General features: G+C 41.5%; 1 protein-coding gene across 1 annotated transcript; it reads left to right on the forward strand.

The window, feature by feature from the left end:
* Positions 1-7162: 7162 nt before the first annotated feature.
* LOC136423520 (E3 ubiquitin-protein ligase RNF13-like) lies at positions 7163-24085 on the forward strand. Its single transcript, XM_066411709.1, has 11 exons — positions 7163-7293; positions 10798-10910; positions 12881-12961; positions 13413-13535; positions 14087-14174; positions 17488-17569; positions 18040-18145; positions 18708-18801; positions 19180-19260; positions 20132-20354; positions 20909-24085. The coding sequence occupies exons 2-11, from the start codon at positions 10800-10802 to the stop codon at positions 21129-21131; spliced, it is 1212 nt and encodes a 403-aa protein (XP_066267806.1). The 5' UTR covers positions 7163-7293; positions 10798-10799; the 3' UTR covers positions 21132-24085.
* Positions 24086-24131: the final 46 nt, after the last annotated feature.

Consider the following 24131-nt stretch of genomic DNA (forward strand, 5'->3'; position numbering starts at 1 on the left):
AGGCACTGTGGTGTTAGCATCTAAGAGGGGGAATAGTGTCGTTCGTTCGTTCGTTCAGGCTCTCCAACATGGGACCCCCATTTTACGTCCCTTCCGAAAGACGGTGCAGCCCCAGCCGAAATGTGCAGACCCCGGGACTTGAATCTGGGTCTCCTAGTTACACACTAATTGGAAATAGGACTTCAACGGTGAGGCTTGTACCAATTGAGTCACGTGTACATCCCTACAAATACTATCAGTATACCATAATCTCCTGTCTATCAATTGCGTACTCATAACATCTGGACAAACAGGTAGTAAGCTGTTTTTCATGCAGTAGACTTATCCGATAAAAGGCGTCTGGGGAAGCGTCGGTTCACGACCTTTCCGAAAAGGCCAACTGTACCCTTCATCTTAACGTAACAGCTGCAGACCATAATCCCTGTCTATCACAATATCAAATGGCACACAAACATACATTTAGTTAGATTTTTAACCTCGATGTGTCCTTTCCCTTTGAATGTTGCGAAGGACAAGGGGAATGCTAGACGCGGCACATCAGAGAGCATATTTTAAAGTTCCCCTCTGCTAGAAACTGACACTATTCGTCGATACTCAGTGCGCTTAAAGTACAAAGACGGCTGTCACCCGAGCCTGCTACGCCTTCTACTTTAGATTTACCAGAGTTAACTTCCACATACTATGTGAATCCAGTGGATTGCAGGAAAGGTCATCGCCATTATACAGGTTTTAGGACACATTGAATGAGACAAACGCATCGCAATACGCGACACTGTTTCCAATGCAGTGTATACATTCTTCCGAGTTTGATATAATTCAAAATATGAATAAGAGGACCTTTGTAAAAAGTCAGAAAGTTTGAAAAGTTCAGTCCATTATATCGCCTTGTTTTTCCGTGGTTGGCAGTGCGTCTCCAAACCTTCGTCAAATCAAGACTGTGTCACATCCTTGGCATCTGGTGGTTCAAGAGGAACTTCAACTTCAACTTAGGAATACCCCCAGATGACCCCGCGAGGGGCAAAGTAGGGGGGGGGTCCCGGGCTAAGGTGGGTAGGCCTCCAGCCTGGCACGGTAAGACTCAACGGTGGGAGCCATCATAACCGTGTCAGGCAGGGCATTCCACTGGGGAATGGTACGGGGGAAATCCGGGGAAGAATGAAGATCTCCTTGATAGAACAGGTCAGAAGCCGGTGGAAGTGACCTTTAGGAGAAGAAAGTGGAGGTGGATAGGACACACTTTCAGAAAACCTCCATCATCCATCACGAGAGCAGCGCTGGAATGGAACCCTCAGGGGAAAAGATGGAGGAGGCGGCCACGGCTCTCTTGGAGGAGGGGTGTCAAAAATACCTAAACAGTGCCAAAACCTCATGGCAAGAGGTAAAGAGGACCGCCGGAAGCGGTAGAGACAACTCATTGAGGCCTTACATTCATATCATTTAAAAGTTGCATTTCGCTTTAGAAGGATGACCCATTCAAGGGCTCCCTTGGAAATCAGTTACAATGTTAAGTTGGGACCACCCTAAAGATTAATAAATACATAAATAAATAAATAAATAAATTTATAATCATAGATTCTAACCATGATTTTCTCTAATAAATTTGTTGGATAATCACAAGTTATGCTGCTTAACATTCATTTAGGAAAATAATGGAGATATACGTTTTCAACCTTTTGTGTTAGGTAAATCATGACGTTTTCACGAAAAACGAACAACATTGGATATGGCTCAGTTGCGATAACACTACTCACATGTTGCAACATCATCCGCGCATGCGCATTTCCGGTCAACTTTACAGGCTATCACGTATCCGGTATTGAACACGGCGGTTTACCGACACTTGTCCGCTAAACTTAATCGGCGATCCATCCGAGTCATGTTTGAACAAGCAACCCCAAAACTACGCAAATATAGTTACACAAAGCGCACTATCCGGCATCTAACACATCTATATAACTATATATAGTATGTCACGTTAACGTTACATGAAACATAACCCGCGCTAGCAGGATGACAGGATGAAGTGAATGACGCTCGACAAACGGAGGCGACCTTTTCGAATCTCCTTTCAATAAGACCTGCAAAAGGTTAGTTGCACGGCAGGCTTTAGTGCGTTAATCCCAGCATGACAAGTAAAGCCACTCATAATCTACATGGATCAATGGCTTAACCCAATTTCCACTTAGCTGTCATTTACTTTTTAGTTGATTTTCCTCTTCAATCTTTTACATCGGCTTTATCGTCCCAGCATTTCTTTTTTAACCCTTTCTCTCGCCCCCGTCTCTCTCTCCCTCCCTCTCCCTCCCTCTCCCTCTCCCTCTCTCTCTCTCTCCCTCTCTCTCTCTCTCTCTCTCTCTCTCTCTCTCTCTCTCTCTCTCTCTCTCTCTCTCTCTCTCTCTCTCTCTCCCTTTCTCTCTCGGTGCCGGATCCCGTTTCTCCTGTCCAAGAAAATCTGTGACGTCTGTAGCAAGGGACACGTTTGACTCCATAGGCCCTTCCACTCGGCTCACTTCGATGCACACGTGGTTCTGTGCATCCAGGAAATCATCACAGTTACGTAATAAACATGGCGGGTACGTAGGAAACAACGAAACCAAAAGTACAGCTAGCAACGTCAAAAACCTCCTTACGCTACAGATTACCAAGATGATATCGATCTATTCTGAAGTTTAAGTTAAAGGTGAAATTCTTCCCACACCTTACAGTTGTGTGCACCAGTTGTGCAACAATAAAACGGGGTCTACTCCGCCAGTAATGGTTTGTGTGCCCATCCAACTCCCATACTCGTAGGTGTTATAAGCAGATCAGAGGAAGCAGTGTGTACCATTTTCAAACTTTGAACAAGCGACCTCCCGTCAGCACTCTACCCCCGAGCCTATTGCACCGGTTGATATGCAAGCTGTGTATATATAAATCTAGATGTGCAAGGGTGATGGTTTTAACGAACAAGATGATACAAGAGTAGTGATATGTATTGCTCACTTCGTTTATTTTGTTCTTTCTCTTTTTCTTTCATATCTGATGTTTCGTTCTGTACGTCTCCAGCGCAGGCTTTACCCCCCTGGCTTTCTAAGAACACCTGCAACCTCCTAACAATGATCACGAGTATTCCCTGCAGACCTTGACAACACCTACACACAGCCCATACAGCTGTAGTTACGGGTACTTACACGCTCAACCACCCGCTAGGGTACATTGTAACGTTACAGGAAACGAAAGGAGGGGATCAGGTGAGCGTAAAACATGATTGATGAGCAGTACTGTTCTGAAAACGGTAAAGCTGGGGGAAGAGCTCACGTAGCCAACCCCGCTTACAATTGCGGCAAGTGCTCAGTTGCCACCGTCAAGGGCACTGTCGCGGGGAAGTTGAAGTTGTCCCCTTGTGACATATTACCTCTTCTGAGAAGGTACTTTTGTTTTAGATGGGCGACTTTGTTGCCACCGCACTGAATTTTTGTTTTCAGTGATGCTACATGGTTGGCTGGCTAGTTTATTTGTTTGTTTATTGGTTTGTTGACTGGCTAGTTAATTGGTTGTCTGTCTGTCTGCCTGCCCGCCTGTCTGTCTGTCTTTCTGTCTGTCTGTCTGGTCATGTTTTTGGCTGTCCGTCTGCCATGTTTTTCTTTAAGATATAAACCACACATCTACCAATATTCTACGGAAAGGTAGAATTTGTCCGCTCCATCTTTTTCCTATCTTGCCAGTTTAGGCTGAGACAGGGGTCCTGACATAACATGTGATACTAATACATCTGGTGTCGCAAACCTACGTCAGATCTTCCTATCACATACCTATGTTACAACGTTACTATGAGTCACAATTCTTGTCTGCAGTGTCGACGTTAAATAATGGTGCAAGGCACAGCACATGACTGCCAAACAGCGTTGTCAAATCCTCCCCAGTGTTGAGGTAAACTCGGGCCACTTGCCGTGGGAAGCAGTCTTAAAGGAGTTATTATCCTGACGTCTCGGGGCGCACTCTAAGACCCCCATGCGCGACCAGTGTAATCTGCGTAAGAAACAGGTAGTTGTGGGAAACGTTGTGTGGGATGAAACACGGGTTTTGCTAAGTGCACAATAAAACTCCCACGACCTCCTACCTTCGCCAAATGATGTTAACCTTCAAGACTGACGTATTATAAATGTTTCTCATTGATCATGGAAGTAAACTTGTCATCTGCATCAATTGTATCACTTTTATCATCTTCTCCACCCAGATAACAGAAGTTGCTCAAAGTATAAGAGTCGTAGCTTGAGAAAGAAGGCTGTTCCTAGCAGTTATTGTGAAGTCCAAAAAATGCATTATTAGTATGAATATGCCATCATTTGCCACTAGGGTATTATAGATTTTTCTCATTGATAATGCAGATTAGGCCATGAACCACAAAGGGGCCAAAATGCAATCATCATTCGTTCGATTTCGAGGCCTTATTAAAACCTGCCCACATCACATATATCAACACAATCCATCCAGACACACACACACACACACACACATACACACACACACACACACACACACACACACACACACACACACACACACACAGACACACACACACACACGCACACACACACACACACTCTCTCTCTCTCTCTCACACACACACACACACACACACACACACGCACACACACACACACAAACACATACAGACACACACACTCTCTCTCTCACACACACACACACACACAGACACACACACACACACACGCACACACACACACACTCTCTCTCTCTCACACACACACACACACACACACACACACACACACGCGCGCGCGCGAACGCTGCCCAAACCATTTTGGCGAAGGTAATTGATACGGAACTTATACGGACTTGATTTGCGCACGTGTAAGTGTGACAGTCTCACAGGTAGTCACGGTCATGCCATTCGGATTGACGGCTGGATGAATCATCATTTGTTGAATCTTCTATTTGTATGAAAATGTCAGCAAATGGGCGGAATCCATGTGGGAGGTGCAACAGAGCACAGAGAAAGCAGGATGACCCAGCATTAATCCCCATTAAAGCTTTTGAAAGGGGTGGGAGGTTCCTGTGCGCATGTGTGACATCTACTACTTGTTGACGCCAGACTAATCAAGCGCTGTTGACACTTTTTTGACAGATTATTAGAACTTTCAAAACTTAAATTTGTTGCTTGTTGTTGTACAACATACATGGTGGTGCCAATATAAGTCATGTTTGAATTGGCATTTCAGACAATGTCCACAATATTAAATATATGCGTTAATGATTATCAACACAAAGTCTGATTAGTCAATCACGTTTACAGAAACATAAAAGAACATAAATGTATCATTCAATGAACAGCTCTTAACAGTTCATATTTCCCATCATCGAATTTTATAGTCATTGACGTCTAACGTTACATCAACATTATAGTATTACGCAATATGAATGACATCATGGTGAACAGTTGTTTTTTTAAGGATCTATTTTCTATACACAACACACACGGTTTGGGGTCTGACACTAAGTCCCCTGTAGGGCTTCTCCCAGAGTTTGACACTTGATGGTATACTATCACTCGTGTAAGCAAAGAGAACACGTTATATAACGTTGTATCCCATTGGATTGGTATTACACATGACGGTACTCTGGGCACCAGGCCAATTACATGAATTGATGAAGGCGAAACGAGATCGAGAGTATTCAAGATTCCACAGTCCGCTATGCGCGCCGAAAAGAACCCAGCACACTTATCGAGAAGCATAGGGGTGTTAACCATCTGACTCATCGTAACAACAGAGAAGCAAAAGCGGTGAGGTCAATGCCGATCAACAGGCTGATGACCTCTTGAGCAGATTTTCGAAGACAGTAATGGGCAAGACCTGAACAGGCAATAGAGTCTGAGTTATATAGGAATGTAGTTGAACTTGCTGTAGAGTAGAGTACATGTTTCATCCAGGTAGGAGTTACTTTGCTCCAGTTTAGGCCGCCCCGCAGTTGGTCTCAGTGAAGCTACAGTGCTTTATACTACTGGATGTGACTCCATGTGTTTGTCCCAAGCCTTGATTTATACGTTCAACGGGGCCGGGGCGCCACTTGCTGTACGACGGGTTTGTGAGAACGACACGCACAATGTTGGTTCTTGCCTCAGAACTTTATTTTTTGAGTTAACTCTCTCGCGCTTGCTTCCATTGACATTTGAACCAAGCATTTCGTTTCAGAAAGCCCATTTGTATACAAGTGTTAATCAAGGAATGCTCATCTGCTTTTTTTTCTCTGTGAAACTTATGAAATCCTGCCATGTCCAAGCCTTTATTATTACATCAGAAGAGGTGTTATCACCGTGTTAACCATTTATTTGCTTATTTAATGGTTCAGCATGTACATGCCAGGGCTGCCCAACTAGCCGGAGGCTATTACTAAGGGCGAACCCTCGTGTTAACCATATGACGCATCGTAACAACAGATAAACAAAAGTCAAGGCTGACCAAAACGTTGATGACCTCTTCGGGCAGAATCGAGTAGGCAACAGAAAGGGACCAGACCTGAAGAGAGCTTCAGGACGGCAGGGGTCAGTCTATTATTATGAACACTCGAGAAGCAGGTCGCCAGGTGGCGCAGCACTCCGGGAATAAATCTTGACAGGCATACGGTGGACGGCAAAGTTTCCACCATTGTGGCACTATAAAGTGCAATAAATGTTTCCCCTTTTTATACACCTTAGAGACACAGAAAATTTCATATTTCTAATGGCTCTACCCTTGATTTTAAAGCACATCTGTACCTACCATTTACATTACTAAGAAGCGAGAAGAAGCCAAATTCATGTAATTATTAGACTATTGCTAGCTCATCATTTTATATATGTATTTGTTAACTGTGACGTACTCTGTTGTGACCTGCACTGAACCCAGTGGATATACGGTGTACAATAACTCATTCATCATCTCCATGGTTTCTGCGGATTCAAAATACGGAAAGGACAAAAAGTGTCTACCTGCGGCATTTTTCTTGTGGTCCGCATTTCCAACTCTTCTTCTCCTCTTTGTGTAGCGACAGCTGGCGGAAAGACGTGCAAAATGCCACAAAAAGGTTAGTAAAACACAGAGCCGCATCCTACATCTGCTTGGAGAGACGTTAGTTGACCGCTAGTAACCCGGGATCTATGACGTAGTTCTCGCGAGAGTTTGATGTGGGCGAGACTCACACGTGATTTGGCAGAGTCGACCATTTTGTTACCGTGAAGGAATGGTTGGAAGTGTAGGGTGACAGTTTTTGTTGGCGATTTTTAATCCATGTAGGCAGAAAGGCACAAACCAGGTAAGATACGATGATAGTATAGGACCTAGAGGTCATTTTTGGTGGATAGTTCTTGTCGGACAAACGAAGGAAATACAGGAAATACTCGGTAAGAGTTTGGGTATGCCAGCCAGGAAGGAGGGTGGGTCGCCATGTTTCTGTTTTGTTGAACTCTCACAACGTAAACACGATGATATTTACGTAACGTTTTGGACTTTTCCATATCTAATACCAGTTTCTACAGTTTCAACAGGGTATTTATATATTAACTTTAACGTTTTACGACGGTTCTAAAGTTATGTTTTTATTCTGATTTTGTTTTGACACCGCAAAATTATAACAATAGTTTTAAAGTCCTAATTATGTACGCCGTTACGTTATACTTCAACTAAAAACGCCTTGGAGAAAAGCTGCCCCAAATGTGATAGGCACATCTAACAGTTACGATCTCAACCTTCTGCTGAATCCTGCATCCAGTGCAGATTTTGTGTTCTACCATAGTTTACCTCAACTGGACCATGTTGGTACCTTCGTACATAAATAATTTGTCCTCCCCTAGGTTATAGCCTTGTCCTAAGACTGAGACAGCAAAACAAAAACATGCATGGCATTGTACCTACAGCTGATAACCTTGCAGTTTGTACCCTGAGGGTCATCTTGAATTGATTGGCAAGCTTCAAAATGCCTGCCTGTAACCTGAAAAAGGTTTGAGATTGCAGGTGAAATATAAACAGGTTTTGCAGTCCAGAAAAATTCCAGCTGGATATTTAGCTAGTATAGAATAAGTAGCAGAGTCTAAGATAAGCTCACAATTCTCGTTGCACTATTTGTAGAGGCCCATAAGAACACAGTTTGATGTAAGTATACTTTGAACTTTTAGAAAAAACACAGACTAATTCACATCAATCAAGATATGTTCCTGACTTCCAAAGGTAATTGTGGTTTCCTTGCCTCAATAAGTATTGTACTTTTGACATTAATTGTTTGGTACGTGGTGATGTGTATATTTGTTACTATTTGTTCATTTTTAAAAATTGTAAGCAAACTCTGCAATTCAGAGTAGTATTTCCCCTGCTCATGTATGTTTGCACTTGCTGATAATGATAAATAATAAATGTATGCATGATAACAATACAGGCTGAGAAGGTCAAGGCAAAAAAATGTATTTCCTAGGAGGTAAAAATGGTCTCTTGGTAGTCTTATTTTTTGATGACCCAGTTATGTCCCACACCCAGGCATGCTGATATGTAACACATAGTGCAGTGTTTGTTTAGGTGTAGCTGAAAAAACATCATGGTGGTTATGCAACCATCTACTACAGGCAGACACTTTTGTTGGTGTTTACTTTCTGAGTAAATGGATTATAATCTAACTTGCTGGGTTGAGAAATATTTTTTGAATTTCTTCCTACCATGGGCTAGTTCTCCTACAAAACTGTTAATGGTTCATGCGGTTGAGAAATGTTTTCGAGAGGCGTGGGCAAACACAGCATAAAACCACTGCAAATACATGTATTCAAGAATTTACAGTATATTGTAAACCAAGCGATCATCAGATGTAGCCTCCGTTGCAGACTCTGAAGCGGCTTTTTGGGGGGCTAAATAATACACTTTTTGCAGCCACCCCGTAACTATCAGCCATCCTGTAACCATCAGCCGCCTAGAGTCTGCGTTATTACGGCATGTCAAAGCGTAATTAAAATCACGTTAGGGCGATTAACGCAGAGGTGCGAATTTCCTGCCTATGGTAGACCGCACAATAAGAACAGTATACACGCACCTCCCCCAGTCAGTGTGCTGTCACGCTTGTGGCAAAATAGTTTGCCATTTCTACTGTTCCTAAAGACAAACTTCGATTATTAGAAGCAGTGTTTCCGCCAGACCGCGACTGAGAGGCCGTCCACTTGGGGAGGGCCGTACCGCGAAAATTGATTTTCGCGGTACGGTCAATCAATTTTCGCGGTACGGCCCTCCCCAAGTGGACGGCCTCTCAGTCGCGGTCTGGCGGAAACACTGCTTCTAATAATCGAAGTTTGTCTTTAGGAACAGTAGAAATGGCAAACTATTTTGCCACAAGCGTGACAGCACACTGACTGGGGGAGGTGCGTGTATACTGTTCTTATTGTGCGGTCTACCATAGGCAGGAAATTCGCACCTCTGCGTTAATCGCCCTAACGTGATTTTAATTACGCTTTGACATGCCGTAATAACGCAGACTCTAGGCGGCTGATGGTTACAGGATGGCTGATAGTTACGGGGTGGCTGCAAAAAGTGTATTATTTAGCCCCCCAAAAAGCCGCTTCAGAGTCTGCAACGGAGGCTACATCAGATGAGACATTTCCCATGCAAAAGCAGAAACCCTAAAGGAAACTATGCAGACAATAGCTACTTCAGGCTGTAACATGTGACCATTTTTATATACATGTTGCATGCATGCAGTTTGACTAGTTTTCTGTTTTATATACACATATTACTACATTAGTATTAGCATAACTGTGTAACATACCTGGCCTAGTTTACGGGGGCTCTCATACTCTCCCCTGACAAGCCTAGCTAGTTGTTTAGGGGACTGGGAGAGTATGGGAGCCCTGGAAAAGTAACTACAATGTAGTATGGTACTCAGGCTATATATAGCATACCTGCTTCAAAGGTAAAGGCATAAGTTTGGTGTCTTGTTGTATTATATCAAATGGGTATGATCTTTTCACCCCAAAGAGCCTTGCAAAAAAAAAGTTGCATATCCAGTTTGTTACTTTTGTTTGTTCTGCTTAACTACAATAGTAAACTCCTTTAGGCATAACACTCCAGTTTTGTACAATTGCGCAAGACCAGACTGGTAGGTTTGATCCATACACACCTGGATAGACCGTCACCTCCACTTGTTTTGATAAGTTCAGTGGGACCTTTAGCACACTGAAGTAGCCGTTTGGCACCCCATTCTCTATCAGTTACAGAGTTAGGCAGCAGGGAGAAGGTTAATGGTCTCGAGGTGTGGCTCTCCCCCAACACCGGACATCCTGCTTGATGTCCCACGATCATCCGAAAGAACCCCCCCCTCCGATCCAAAGCTAGTTACTCATCTTCACCTTAGTCATGTGACGAAAAAAGTTGTAAAGTGGCTTTCCGAAGGGCATAACATTGGGGCCTGACAGGGATTTGAACCCAGAACTCAACAACTACCAGTGACACCTTGCAACTGTGGCTACAACCAAATTGTGTAGTTTCGTATCCAATAAGGCGGCCTCTAATGGATTTGATGATAATGGGTTCTACTATGTAGTTCATGCCAACAAAAGTGTTTTGCACATCACAAGTCGCAAGTCACAAGATTTGATTTATGCGTGTAACATGGGTCGATTCATGTTAGGCATTCTGATTTCATGTTAGGGCTGCATACTGGTAGCTGGTTTGATTCGTCAAAGGGCCGTTATACCGGCTGTATAGATACAGATGCAGATACCTTATAGATTTCTGTGCACATTGCTTATGTTGTTGTAATGACTAATGTTGTTGTTGTTTGTTTCAGCCATGTTCCCGTGCCGCCCAGTCCCATCGTACATCACAGTTTTGTACATCTATGCAGTCATCAACCTGTTCCTGCTGCTCCATGTGTGCACTGTGGATGCTGATGTTATCGTGGTAAGGCCACCTTGTAGTTTTGTAAACTTGAAACTTACCAGCCATGTACTTTGTGTGTGCTATGCCACATACTAGTCTGTGTTAGACTGACTGTAGACAGCGATCATTGAACAGCCAATTTGTGTGAACCTTGGTTCTATGATTGGAATGTGATGCACGATGTGAAAGTATGCTTTGAAAAACGCACAAAACTAGAATGATTCGTTTTCTATTTAAATCATCAAGCAATCTGTCAAGTGTATGGTTGCTTTGGTTGGTGTCATCATCTAGTGGAAAGGGGGTCTTAGAATAGATAAAGGAGAAAGTGTATGATTTTGGGGGAAGGCATTGCTCATTCTTTTTAACATTTCCCTTTGCCTTGGTCAGAAAGACATGATGTTGTCAATTACTAGAATATTCTTCAATCAGTGGCTTTAGAAGGGTAACAAAACATGTACTTCCAAATTTTTGATGTCTACTGTATGTTTTGATCACGGAGTGACCTAATCTCACGAGAGCATGAGACATCATGTAGGTCGGCACTTGTTTAGATCCTCTGGCCTCCCCCGCCTCCTTGGTGGTGCAGGGGTATTGATAGTGTCAATTAAGAGATCTAAAAGCTAATGTTCCCATTACATTTTGATCTAGGTTATCTAATTTGGTATGAAATCACTTGCATAACATGTACTTGCATAAGTTGTAAATTGGCCATGTAATGCTTATTGAACTTACTAGAGGGCATCACAGCACAGTAGACGTATGTGTTAACTACTGTATTATACAAGCAGGACATAAAGTGATAGAAAGTGTTGTATAAGTTGTTATGCTAAGCACAATGTTTGTTTGTTTATTTTTATTTATCCAGGGGTTCACATATCGCCTGTAATGGCATTTTTGGCGACGCCTCAGGGGCGAGCCAAATTTTTACTATATTGTGTGCAGATTGCAAGAATTCTAGGAATTGTACAGGAATGTGAAAGTCCATGGGACGATAACTCAAGAATGCCTGGATGTATTGTCTTCATATTTTGTAGGTGGGTAGGTCTGTGGGAGACCTTGTAATGATTGGATTTTGGGCCCCCTAGCGACTTTCTATGGTACTGCAGGGGAACTTTCACTTTTCAAATCTCATCTTCTGAACATGCTATAGTCATGATTTTTAAGTGGTGGATAGCTCTTTGTTAGGAAAACATGTCCTGTAGATTTGGACCTCCTAGCGGATTTTTTTGGAACTGCAGGAGCTGATTTTGACTCAAATTTTGAAAGAGAATAACGCAAGAAGGGGATGACGGATCATCATAATTTTTGGTGTGTAGATAGCTTAAGTGATGATTTACATAATCATTTGCCAATTATGCAAATCAATATCTGATTTGCATAATTAATGAGGACAGTGAATAAATCAGCTGAATTCTATTATAAGACTCTCAAACACATGACATATGTAACTGAGAAAGAGATGAATATCGATAGATATCAATTATGGAAATTGATACTTAATTTGCATAATTGATGACAAAATACTATAAATCCATAGTGGTAAATGATGGGGATTTCATTTTTGCACCATTTGGAAGTTAAATAAATGTGGCCACTATTAGACACAAATCTTGCATAGAGGGCCTCATTTACATAATTTATGAGGAAATGGTACGATATCTTCTTTTGTAAAAACAAGATTTTCATACATTAGACAACTTGTGTTATTTTGGTAGAGAAGGTGATCGACTGATATGATTTATGCGAGGTCCTTATTTGCATGTGGGCTAAAAACGAAAACGTTAACAGAGACCACCGTCGCCATGGCAACATCTTTTTATGTTGCCAATCTTGTTCAATGTGCACTGGGGGGCAATCCCCACATTGTTCAAACTTAGATACATAGGATAACAAAAATAACAGAAACTGTAATCAAATGTACCAGTGATGTGATATGATGATGTCAGACACGATGTTTTCTTTTATCTAATGATGATTGTTCATGTTTGCAGACTGATAGCATTAACAACACAGTAAACTTCATGGACATGCCATCCAACTTTGGATCCCAGCTACCAGACATGGGGATACAGGTAATGTTCCAATCCAATTCTGGTTGAGTTTGGAAAGTTACCCAGTGTGATTTTTAGTGGGGAAATATTCTGGATAAAAAAATGTTTATGTAGTTGGAATTTACCGTCACTTTTTAGCAAATTTGCATCATCATTTGATTTTGGGGACGTTTGAATTAGCGCAAAAACGAACGTCAGCCGGTCCCCTGTGTTCTTAGCACCATCTTTGATTTACTCAAAACAATGACACAACTTCTGTGGTAGGCCAAAATGCTATATTGGCAGTCAGAAGGCAGTACTTTCCAAGTGCCTTGTCTATTTTTTCTGAAATACAATGTACACATTAGCAACCCTGGCCAATATATTGAATTGTGAAGCTCTTTACATGCTAGAGCCACTAGGAGTAGTGTCAAACAGTATCTTGACATACTGTTGTTGTTTACATGACTAAATGTTGTTGTTTATTCTGCAGGGTTACCTAGCAGCTGTAAACCCTCCCCATGCTTGCAGACCTGTGGGCCCCCCTCCCCCCAATATCACAGAGTACACCCCCATCGCCCTGATTCGCAGGGGCAATTGTGACTTTGACATAAAGGTAAGACAATACACAATATCTTGTATGCGAGTTAAGATTAGGATTACACGTACCTGTGCTATTAGGTGCTTGCCGCAAAAAGTTCTTGATACTCATGTTGATAGTATACATATAGCTGATTTGTTTCCTAGAGGTTTTATGGTATGATAGACTGATAGATGTGTTACATTTTTCCAAGCTTTTTTCAACACCAAAGTTTTCAATACATCAAACAGGTAAGAATTTATCAAAGCCTACAACTTTTCAAGATTTTTTAATGGGATCCCTTCTACTATAAAAGTTTAGAACAAACAAAGTTGTGCTACCAGGCCCCAAAACAGTTTGGTTTGTAATGAAAACATATTAGATTTTTTATAATTTTATAGACCCCATAGGTCTAAAAGAAATGACTATAATTCTGAAACCTTTCGACAACATAGCATAGATCAAGCTTTATACACAAATGTAAGACAACTTCATTAATATGTTGTTTGGTAAGGAAGGATAAAAGGTTTTGTTAATGCACAGCCATGACATCCCAGCTAAGCATTCCTTTGTTTCTTCCAAACCAGGTGCTGAATGCAGAAAAAAGTGGCTATAAGGCAGCTATAGTGTATAACGATGAGTCGGACGTCATCCTACAGATGAATGGAAATAAATGTAAGTTTCACAATCATTTATGAACAAGTAATTTTACTCACATATTTCCTGTTCCATTTCCTTTGCCAGGCTGGTATTGGTAAGATTATATGGTAGTAGGTAGATTAGTCTTGTACTTCATTGGCAGATGACAAATCTGATGCTAATGTTCATTTCCCAGTATTGCATGCGTGACTGTAAGTACATGTGTTGAATTGACATGACAAGGACCTTTTATTAATGATAAGTACTGAACTGGTACACTACGCATAAACTTTAGATATCAAAAATTATGCTCATGTCGAGACCTTCTTGCTACACTGTACATGCCAGTTTCTATTAGATTACACTTTAACTAGACTATTGATGTCATAGACCGTGTCCAAGCATTGTGGATGTGAGACAGAAAAACTGCTTATGAATCTGAGAGTCAGTTGCTTGATTTGAAAGACATCATTCAGCAATGACGGTGAACTATACAGGCATGGCTATCTGCCAATCAGGCTTAAGGCTGTTCCTGGAACATCAGAAGGTAGTCTCATGAGTTGTCCTTATTAGGCAATACTGAAATATTCTCAGAATACTGAATTTGTTATAAAACCGTGCATTGGCATGTCACAAGGAACGTCTAATATACTAGCTGATTGCACTTAAGAAGAAAATCCTGCATTTGGGGCATGAACATGTCTACAGGTAATTCTACAAATTTACTTTGGGAAAAGTGGTTAATATACAGATATATGATTATAGTGTTTGTAGTTTGTGTGACAGTTCTTGTACTACTAGTTGTAGAGGCCTTTTTTTTCAAGGATAAAATATTTTCTCAACTTCTGGTGCATAACGCATTGAAATGTGTGTTTTTTCGGGTGGGTATATTACGCATCACCCTTGGTCCCAGCCCTCCCATGGGTTGGATCGCCCTCTGGCCTTCAGGCAGTCCTACCCGCGGTCGGGCTGGTACCTCAAGTGAGACGTAATATACCGTGTTGTATTCTTTTCATATCTATGTACAGATAGGTAGGTACTTGTCAGAACCCACACGCACACCAGTCAGTGAAGAGGTTTAATAGCTTTTTCATGATAGTCAAGGGGATCCTAAGTAGCTGGTTGTGAAATAACGCATTTTGCTGTCTGACACGTGCTTTGTGGTCATGTGGCTGTTCCACTTGTTTCATGTGACTGTACCAAATTGGTACATATTATAGTTAAAATAGGTCATTTTTTTTATTGAATTCGATAGATTTCATGTGGAAGTAATGTTGTTTCTGGGTGGAATAAGTTGATCTAGATCAGAAAGAATCATTGCAACGCTTCCCAAATTAACAAGGTTAGGAAGGGAGCTTTTATTTTGAAGCTACCAGCCTCCTTTCCCCCATTTTAAAGCAATTTTGTGAGAATCTGTTGCTAAAATCAGGCTGCACCAGTAAATTTGTTTGAGCCCTTGATATCTCCTTCATTAGTGCTGCACACGTGTTAAAGAGCTCTGAGTGTCGCGCACGTAGTCATCCTCTGAAGTGGGTTTTAACAGAAGCTATCATTACTTACGTCAGCCTAAGTGGAGTTGGGATGACTGGAATATTGGGTGAAACACATCAGACATTGCGCAGCCTGCTCTTGTGTCCGTGCCTGTTCTAACCGTGGAGACCGGCTGGTGTTGGAAAAAGGGACGACTTCAGCAGACAGAGGAGGGTCAGATTGACCTGTGTCCAAGCCACCTCCAGAGTCATCAATCAAGTGCCTGGACAACTTTCTCAGTGATGTTTGTCTAAGACCTTTTGTGGACGACGTTTTTCTTGCTGCTCGAGATATGAAAATACTGTCACGTTCATCTCTCTTGTTATGGCATGAACCTGGAGTGATGTTTTGCAGCAAGAAGTTGTGGTAACATGACAGGACATCTCAAGGATTGACAGGAGAAAACGTACACCTTATTTGAACCATCTGAAATTGTCTTCACTTCATCAACATATCTATTCAGAGTTTTGGTATAAAATCTGGTTCTGCCAGATCTTTCCTTGACGAAAGATAGTGGATGCTGTCCGAAACGTTTCAAAATTTTATCCAGTTGCTTGAGTAACTATTTTTGGCGTTATACACCTTGTACCAGACGGTTTGCCCTTGTTGTGGTGAAGAGATAAGAGCAAATCCAGTGACTCAGTCGGCGGATAGCGATCAATTGAGCTTAACCTTGTCTGCAGTAAGCTTCCCGTTGGCATATAAAGGAGAAAAGCTTTTTGAGGACAGCAGTGTTGTAACGCTACAAGAAGCACGCACCGTTGGAGTCATGCCTCTGATCAGGATTCGCTGTCCATGCAAGAGAGGGCCCAACTGGGTGAAAGATCGTTATAACCGTACATGTATGTCTGGGTTTTGCTTCCTTTTATACCTACGTTCCGTCAGAGTCTGTGGCCAATGATAGACTAAAAACTTTACAGATCGGTTATCGATAAAAAGCGAATATTCTTTTAACGTTTTGTGTGTATTGTTGCCATTTGAATCATGATTTCACATTGTGCATCATATTCCAATTATAACATCAAGGGTCACAGATCCAATATTGGTTGCTCAATGGTCTCCTGTCGATTGCTGTCTAGTAGAAAGGTCACTTCAGCAATACTGTGCAGCTTGTGCCTCTCCCAATGTACCTACCCAGTTGTTCCCCCTCGAAGCTATTAGAGGGCCCCAATCCTAAATGATGTATCTCTGATGTCTGCCTACAAATAGCTATAATGGATTCCCTAAGTGGATGTCTTTGTTCTGCCTCCAGGATGAAAAGCTATCAGTGTTTGATTGAAGTGTTATTTCAGTCGGACAGGTTGCCTAGACGTGTTATACGCCCATTACACTGTTCAGCTAATATTGAGTGGCCAAAAATCTCATTATTAGCTGAAATAATTAGATTTCGTTGATAAAGAAGAGTATTTTGTAAGTTTTATGCATTTTGTTGTATTTCAAATCATACTTTCAGTCATGGATCATATTCTAATCATATCGTCATAGGTCAATCAAATCCAATTCTGTCACACAACGGTCTTCATCTGGTGGAAAGAGGGCCTTAACGGTCGTAAAGCCTTCCATATGGATTGATGTGCCCTGTTTTTGTAGATTTGCCAACTGTTGGTTATGTCTTGTGACATTCTCAGGAAGAAATATTGTCCTTGGATAGTATAGACTGAGACTGGTTCTACAGTCTGGACTCCAAGGTCAGAGGCTCAACCATCAAAGAGAGAGTGTCTGGTTTCATTCATTTCCTCATCATATGAGGACCAGATTATCTTCTTGATAAATCCTTAAGTCTTCCTGACATTGTGATGTTTGTTGTGTTTGCCTGCAGATTACATGGAGGTGACCATCCCCTCCGTGTTTGTGGGTCTGTCAGATGGAATGGAGCTGCAGAGATATGACTGGAAATCTGGGTAAGTTCCCCTGTCTTCTGCTTTCATTCATTCATTCATTCACTCATAATTTTTTAATCATGACAGAATAGACAGAGCACAACGTTAGATTAGAATTCAAGAAGCAGTGCTTTTTCTTCAGCTGGAGGAGAACAAGGGCGCTGTGCCCCCATGTCCTGAACATGTGCCCCCTTACTCTGGGAAGCAGATACTATTTTTAGTATTTGTTGTTAAATCGGTCATTTACAAAAATACATCTACATCCATTTTATGTCATGAAGTTCGGATTTTTTGACAGAGGGGCTGAAATCTTTTTCCATCCCAACAAGCAAAGTTCTATCCCAGGACCCAGGCTGGGTCAGACCAGAGACAGCCCTGAATGTACTACATGTGTAAAGGATACTACTGAAGTTATTATACTGATTGTCTAACTCAGATGGTCGATCCTGGTATAACTGACTGACTGATTGTTGTGTTCTTCTGTCCCATAGGTCGCAGGTGAAGCTGACCCCTGACTTCACCATCCCCCTGCACTTTTACCTACTGCCCTTCGCCATCATTGTGGGGATCTGCTTCGTCCTCATGCTTATCTTCATGGTTAGCACACACCCGTTTACAAAGCAGATTCATCTCAGTTTCTATCACATTCCTTTTGTTCTTCTATAATCTAGACTTACACTAGCATGAAAGCTCATCTGTGTTAGTAAATTCCATGATAAAGTTTGATACTTAACTTCAACACAAAGCAAATGTTGCTCACCTCAAATGCTCGGGGTAATCTAATCACCCCTGAAGAAGGTCGGCGTAAGAACGACCGAAAATTTGACGTGAGCAACATTTGCTTTGTGTTGAAGTATCAAACTTTGTCAATTTAGACTTATGTGACAGCAACTTCAGTTAACCTCTTTAGCATTATGTTGGATACTGTACACTTTTGTACATGTATGAACTGTAAATGTATGTCATGTGTGAAAAAAATAATAAGTTCAAGCTTGCTTGTTCAAGTATGATAGTGTTGTACCTGGCAAAAAGAGTATGTCCTGGTTGTCTCACATTTGGCAGAAGAATAAGTGTTGCATGTTTAATTTGTCGTATTCGAATTCTAAACTGGATTAAACCTAAAATCAGAGACATGCACCTAAACGTCCCTTGTTTTCAGGTTGCGAAATTTGTTCGTGACAGAAGACGACAGCGTCGTTCCAGGCTGTCCAAGGAACACCTGAAGAAAATCCCCACCAAGAAGTTCAAGAAAGGTGAGGGTTTATCAAACCTTAGTCTTACTGAGAGAGACAGATTATAAGGAATCCTGTAAGTGTAGTTTTTTAGCTTGCCGAAAACTAGACTTACAAATGGTAGCTTTTATAAAGCTGTAAATTACTGTATCAAGCCTTAAAGCATTTTCTGTTCGTTAAGATACAAACAAGTGGTAACTGATTGTTAGCATCTTTCCATTCAGATAATTTTCTTTATTGAAATAATAATAGTTGTCATTGACCCACTATTAAGATAATAGTGGTTCGATGGCAACTGCCTAGTTGGAAATGGCACAAGGTTGTTGTGAACAGCTACCAGGACACTGCAGTTATAAAATGAACTGCTAGGGGGCATTACTAACTTTCCATGTGTTGCAGGTGATGAGTATGATGTCTGTGCCATCTGTCTGGATGACTATGAGGAGGGAGACAAGCTCAGGATACTGCCTTGCTCCCATGGTAGGTGATATATCAGTTTGGATGCAGAATGACTGAACATGCACAATTGTCTTCCCAAGGAAACTGCTCATCCATTCAGCTTACACCTCCCTTAACAGTTATCGTTAAAACAATGATAGAGTGGTTGATTGTCCTTGATGAAGTATTGATTGCAAAAATCATTTAGTCCTTAGAGAACCATGCTGCTTTGGTGCACTTCATTGCTATGTTGCTAGGTGTCACTGTTGAACTGGCGTGGTTGGCTTTTTACCATGGACAGGGACCAACCATGTTTAATTCAATGGTGATGTCTTGGCTTTGTCAGCAGGGCTAGCCTTTTGAAATAGCCACAGCCTAGTTGGGAAGCCCTGGCTGTGTCCTGAACAGCCAAACCAAATTTTTATAAGTATATGGCACCGGGCCCTAAAGCCGGCGTCACAATTCATGCGAGCGTCGGCCGACTTTGTAGATCGCCCGAAGCTCGCCGAATTTCAAAATCGCCCGAGCGTCGACCGTATTTTCCAATGAAAATCTCGGGCGACGTCCGTCGAACACTAAAAATCCCTCATGAGATGGTACCATCTCTTGGACATGGACGAAGTCAGTATCAACTAACCTGGTAAAAGGCCAATATTTGGATCAACTTTTATTTCTAAAAGTCGCCCGAAGCCCGCGTAATCGACAGGACGTCGGCCGTACTTCGGCCGAAAATGCACATTTGAAGCTCGCCAAGACGTCGGCCGAGCTGAATTTCTTATTTGTGACGGGGGCTTCAGCAAGTGTCTTTCTTCCTCTCCAGCCTACCACACCAAGTGCATAGAAACGTTGGTTGAATAAAACACTTGGTTGTGTACAAAGAGTCTTTTTCTCAAGCTACTTTCCTCTTCCCCAGCCTACCACACCAAGTGCATCGACCCCTGGCTGACGGGCAGCAAGCGGACCTGCCCGGTCTGCAAGCGCCGCGTGATTCCGGGGGACGACGAGACGTCCGACTCGGAGACCAGCCAGTCGGACATGGATAGCGACGATGAGATGCCGGAGACTACCCCCCTCCTGGGTGCCACCGGGCCCGTGGACCGCACCAACTCTGCCATGGGGACCACCGACACTTCCAGGTCAGCCCTGAGAAATTTACAGTAATTGCTCCACTTAACTCAATGGGATTAAGACACGGGTCCCATAACGCTGAAACCAAGTTTGATGTATAGAGTCTAGCATTTTGTCAATCAGGAAAAGTTAGACTGATGTGCAGTGCACTCTAGGTCAGCCCTTATAGACTCTAGCAGATGTGGCTGGAAGATTTAAACAATGCAGGCATAAATCCTTCCCAAAATACAGATGTATCACCTTGTTCTTTTGTAGTATCATACCATTTCATGAACCTAAACAGTAACAGACATGTTTGAGTTTGGTTCATTTCTGTAAAATATAGATGGGGTTTTAAAAATACTGTAATATTCACAGACATGAGAAAACTACATGTACATCTAAACATACACCAAATGACAGTCACTCAAGCAACACGATAAAATTTTGTAACAGTCCGACAGCATCCGCTGTCTTTTATCAGTGACTATAAAGGAAAGAACTGGAGAACCAGATTTTATACCAAAAGTCTGAATTGATATGTTAGTGAGGTGACATCTAAGCACGTCTGTTCCCTGTCCAGGATGCACCACTCTGACGAGGACAGTGCTGAGACCCAGGAGACCGATGACAACGATTCCAGCTATGACGAGGAGGAGGAGGAAGAGAAGGATGGTCCAGAGGGAGCCTGGGGCTACTCCGGAGAAGTGGAGGTCAGAGATGGAGCTGCCCAGGAGACTAAGGTGGAGATGGGAGAGGAGAAGGAAGAGGAGGAGGGGGAGAAGTCTGGACCAGAAATTGTGTGATTTTTGGACCAGGTGACCTGATGGTGGATCTCAAATGCAGATCAATAGACATGGGGGTTTTGCTACTGGATTTAACAGCAGAAAATGTAGCAATAAATAAGTATGAACATGTCCTATACATCCTATCCTCCGCTGCAAACTCAAGCTGTTCTTCAACATTTCTGTCTTTCCATGGGGATTCACTGCTTCAACCTTTTTGAAAGGGAAATGTAATGGTCTTGGCTGTCCAATCAGAAGTGAAACCCCCATGTCAAGTCCAGGGCTTGCAGCACCATGGGCATATCTTGTGAGGCAGCCGAAAGATTTGAAGTTGACTCTTGTTACCCCATATACAGGAAGAATAGAGACAACACTTTCTTATTGTTTTTCTTATTGTTCTTAAAACAGGCCTCTGAGAAATAGAGCAATAAGACTCAGCCTTCTGGCATGCATATCTCTTGCTAAATCTGTCCTGTTGGCGGGTAAGCTTTTTCGAGAATTTGCAGTTGGCTAGATCTTCTTGTATACGTAGGAAAAATCCCCCCTATTCTCTGGTAGATTGTTATTTGCCATAGCTGTCCCATAATACAAGATTTAAGCAAGCCAACGAGTTCTGCCGATGACACCACTTCTGACAGATCATCTGTTCAGTTTCAAGACGGCAGTAACGGTGTGCAGTCACATGTTGTACGATTTTGGATGTCGTAGAATTTTGAAGCTGGCTGTACTGCATACTATACATTTCAATCCAGTATCATATAATCGTATCGTATCTGATAAAGTGATAGCTGAGTTTTCGAAGCCATGAAATTGCCAGAATGCAAGACTAAGTTCGTGTGCATGTGGTGCAAAGAGGAAACACAGATCATACCACGCTACTTAGTCCAGTAATTTACGAAAAAGCATCTGGCCAAGCAAGTATAAGTATATAACAGAGTAGCAGGATGTTGACACATGTGAAGTATTTACATTTACATAGGAATGGGGAAAGAATGTCTCCGTCTTAATTGATGTTTCAATCTTCTATTTTCATCATTTGTCTAATATCATTCAACTTTAAAGCTAAAGATATGACAACCATTTCTCCGCAAAATTATAGTTGTACCACAGACATTGCACCAGGGTGTTATATTTTGGTAGGGAAAATGCTAGTATGCTATTAACACAGCAAAATTGGCAAGACTGTATCAACAAAAAGAGTAAAGGAAAATAGCTTAGACCTGGAGATTCTTGGTTTGATGTTATGATTTTGTTTTCACTCCTTCCAAATTGACCACTGTAAATACGTGAAGGCGATTGGAAGGTCTTTCCTAATGTGTGAAGGACCAAATAATTTTTGCGAGTATAAGAGCATTTTACATTGTATAATTGTTAAAGTGGTGATGCCATATGTATTATGAAAAGATGTGCAAATTCTACTATATCAGTGTTCGTCAATGACAGATTTGAAAATCAAAATATTGGAAAGTTGTAATAGCTTGGTTCTATATAAAAATAGTGTCTGGGACAACTTTTGTAATAACTTGACTGTTACATGTAGTAGCAATCTTGTTAATTCAATGTTCCTTTGTGCTGCTTTTCTGCAAAACACAAGATCACATTTTGCTTTGTTTTGCTAGCCTTTGTGTAAAGATATCAATTTGAGTGAGAAGTGGTGTTACATAACCAGTGTATGTATATAACAAAAGAGTGAATGAATTAAGGGTGAATGAGTTATAATTGTAAGATCTATAACTATCTATGACTTGATGCAAATCAACTTAAAATTGTACAGAGGTCTGTAAATGGGTAAACTTAACACTGCATGCTCAGAAGATAAAAGGAAGAGTTATATTTTCAGGATATAACTGAAAGAACTATGTGTAAAACATATTTTCATAGATTTACATGCTACAATGGAAGAGGAATGTGTAGAAAGAGCAAAGCATTGGTGAAAGATGAGTCACTACCTGTAATATATGATATGATAAAACATGTGTATCAACATAATTGTGTGCCATGTTGTGCTTGGCTGTAACTGTTCTTTGCTTCCTTTTCAATGCTTTGCAGAGTAAGGGATTGTCACAAGCTATCACTTTGAGTAACATTCAACTCGTAAATGATGCTGTCAACAAACTTAGAGATGTCTTGTACGTCAAGTACCATAGACAGTTTTTGTTGTTGTTGATGGTGTTGTGCGATGCTAGAACAGTTACCGCATGTATGTTGTAGCAGAATGGATTGGGATTTCAAGTTAATGTAACAATGTATTATGTGTTCAGGAACCAAGGGGATATATACACGTCAACAATGATGCAGATGGGTTGAAGCTGTGTAGTGCATGTGTCATCATATATAGAATTTTGTGCTAGCTTTGAATTTGTCTAGTTTCAATGGTCCTTGGGCAGGGTCCCAAGACTATCTTGCCTCACTTTCTAGTACAGTGTTACTCACTTGGACCAACATGTATAGTGTCGGAATCAAATGATAAACACGTTGGGCTCATGAGTTACAAGGAAAGAAACAATGATGCTCTTGCTGATGGCAGGTTTTCAAAGTGTAGGTTGTATGTAGGAAGACAAGGTTGAAAGATGACATTGCCAGATAGTAACAGAAAAACATAAATACCTCCAACCAGTGATTAACAGATCTTGGACGCTCCATGTATAACATACATGGTCAAACTTTGTAAGCTTAGTCAAGAAGATCCATAACTACAAAATTCTGAAGGTTTGTGATAAAATATTTAGCCTTGTAGTCTATGTACCATCTTATTTCCCTGGCCATGTCTCTGGTAATTTTGATAACTGTTAAGTATTCATTTGTAAATTGTATGGTAATTACTAAGTGACTGTAGTCAAAGATTTGTATTGTTCAAGTCAAAAGGGTTTGCCTGTAGTAGAGTTTCTGCATATTACCTTAAGTTCAATGTGATTGTTTCTTGGTTATGTGTAAATTCTGTAATTTTCTGGGTAAAATAAAGTTCTGGGTAAAAATGTTGTGTATGTGGTTCTAGTTCTGTGAAAGTATAGAAACTCAGTG

Source organism: Branchiostoma lanceolatum, chromosome 17, assembly GCF_035083965.1.
Source record: "Branchiostoma lanceolatum isolate klBraLanc5 chromosome 17, klBraLanc5.hap2, whole genome shotgun sequence".
NCBI classification, from domain to species: domain Eukaryota; kingdom Metazoa; phylum Chordata; class Leptocardii; order Amphioxiformes; family Branchiostomatidae; genus Branchiostoma; species Branchiostoma lanceolatum.

Excerpts from the sequence above, each read along its gene's own strand:
- LOC136423520 (XM_066411709.1), top strand. The coding sequence starts at position 10,800 with ATGTTCCCGTGCCGCCCAGTCCCATCGTACATCACAGTTTTGTACATC. Across the intron at positions 12,962-13,412 it reads TACCAGACATGGGGATACAG|GGTTACCTAGCAGCTGTAAA; the intron begins GTAATGTTCCAA and ends TTTATTCTGCAG. Across the intron at positions 18,146-18,707 it reads TCCTCATGCTTATCTTCATG|GTTGCGAAATTTGTTCGTGA; the intron begins GTTAGCACACAC and ends CCTTGTTTTCAG.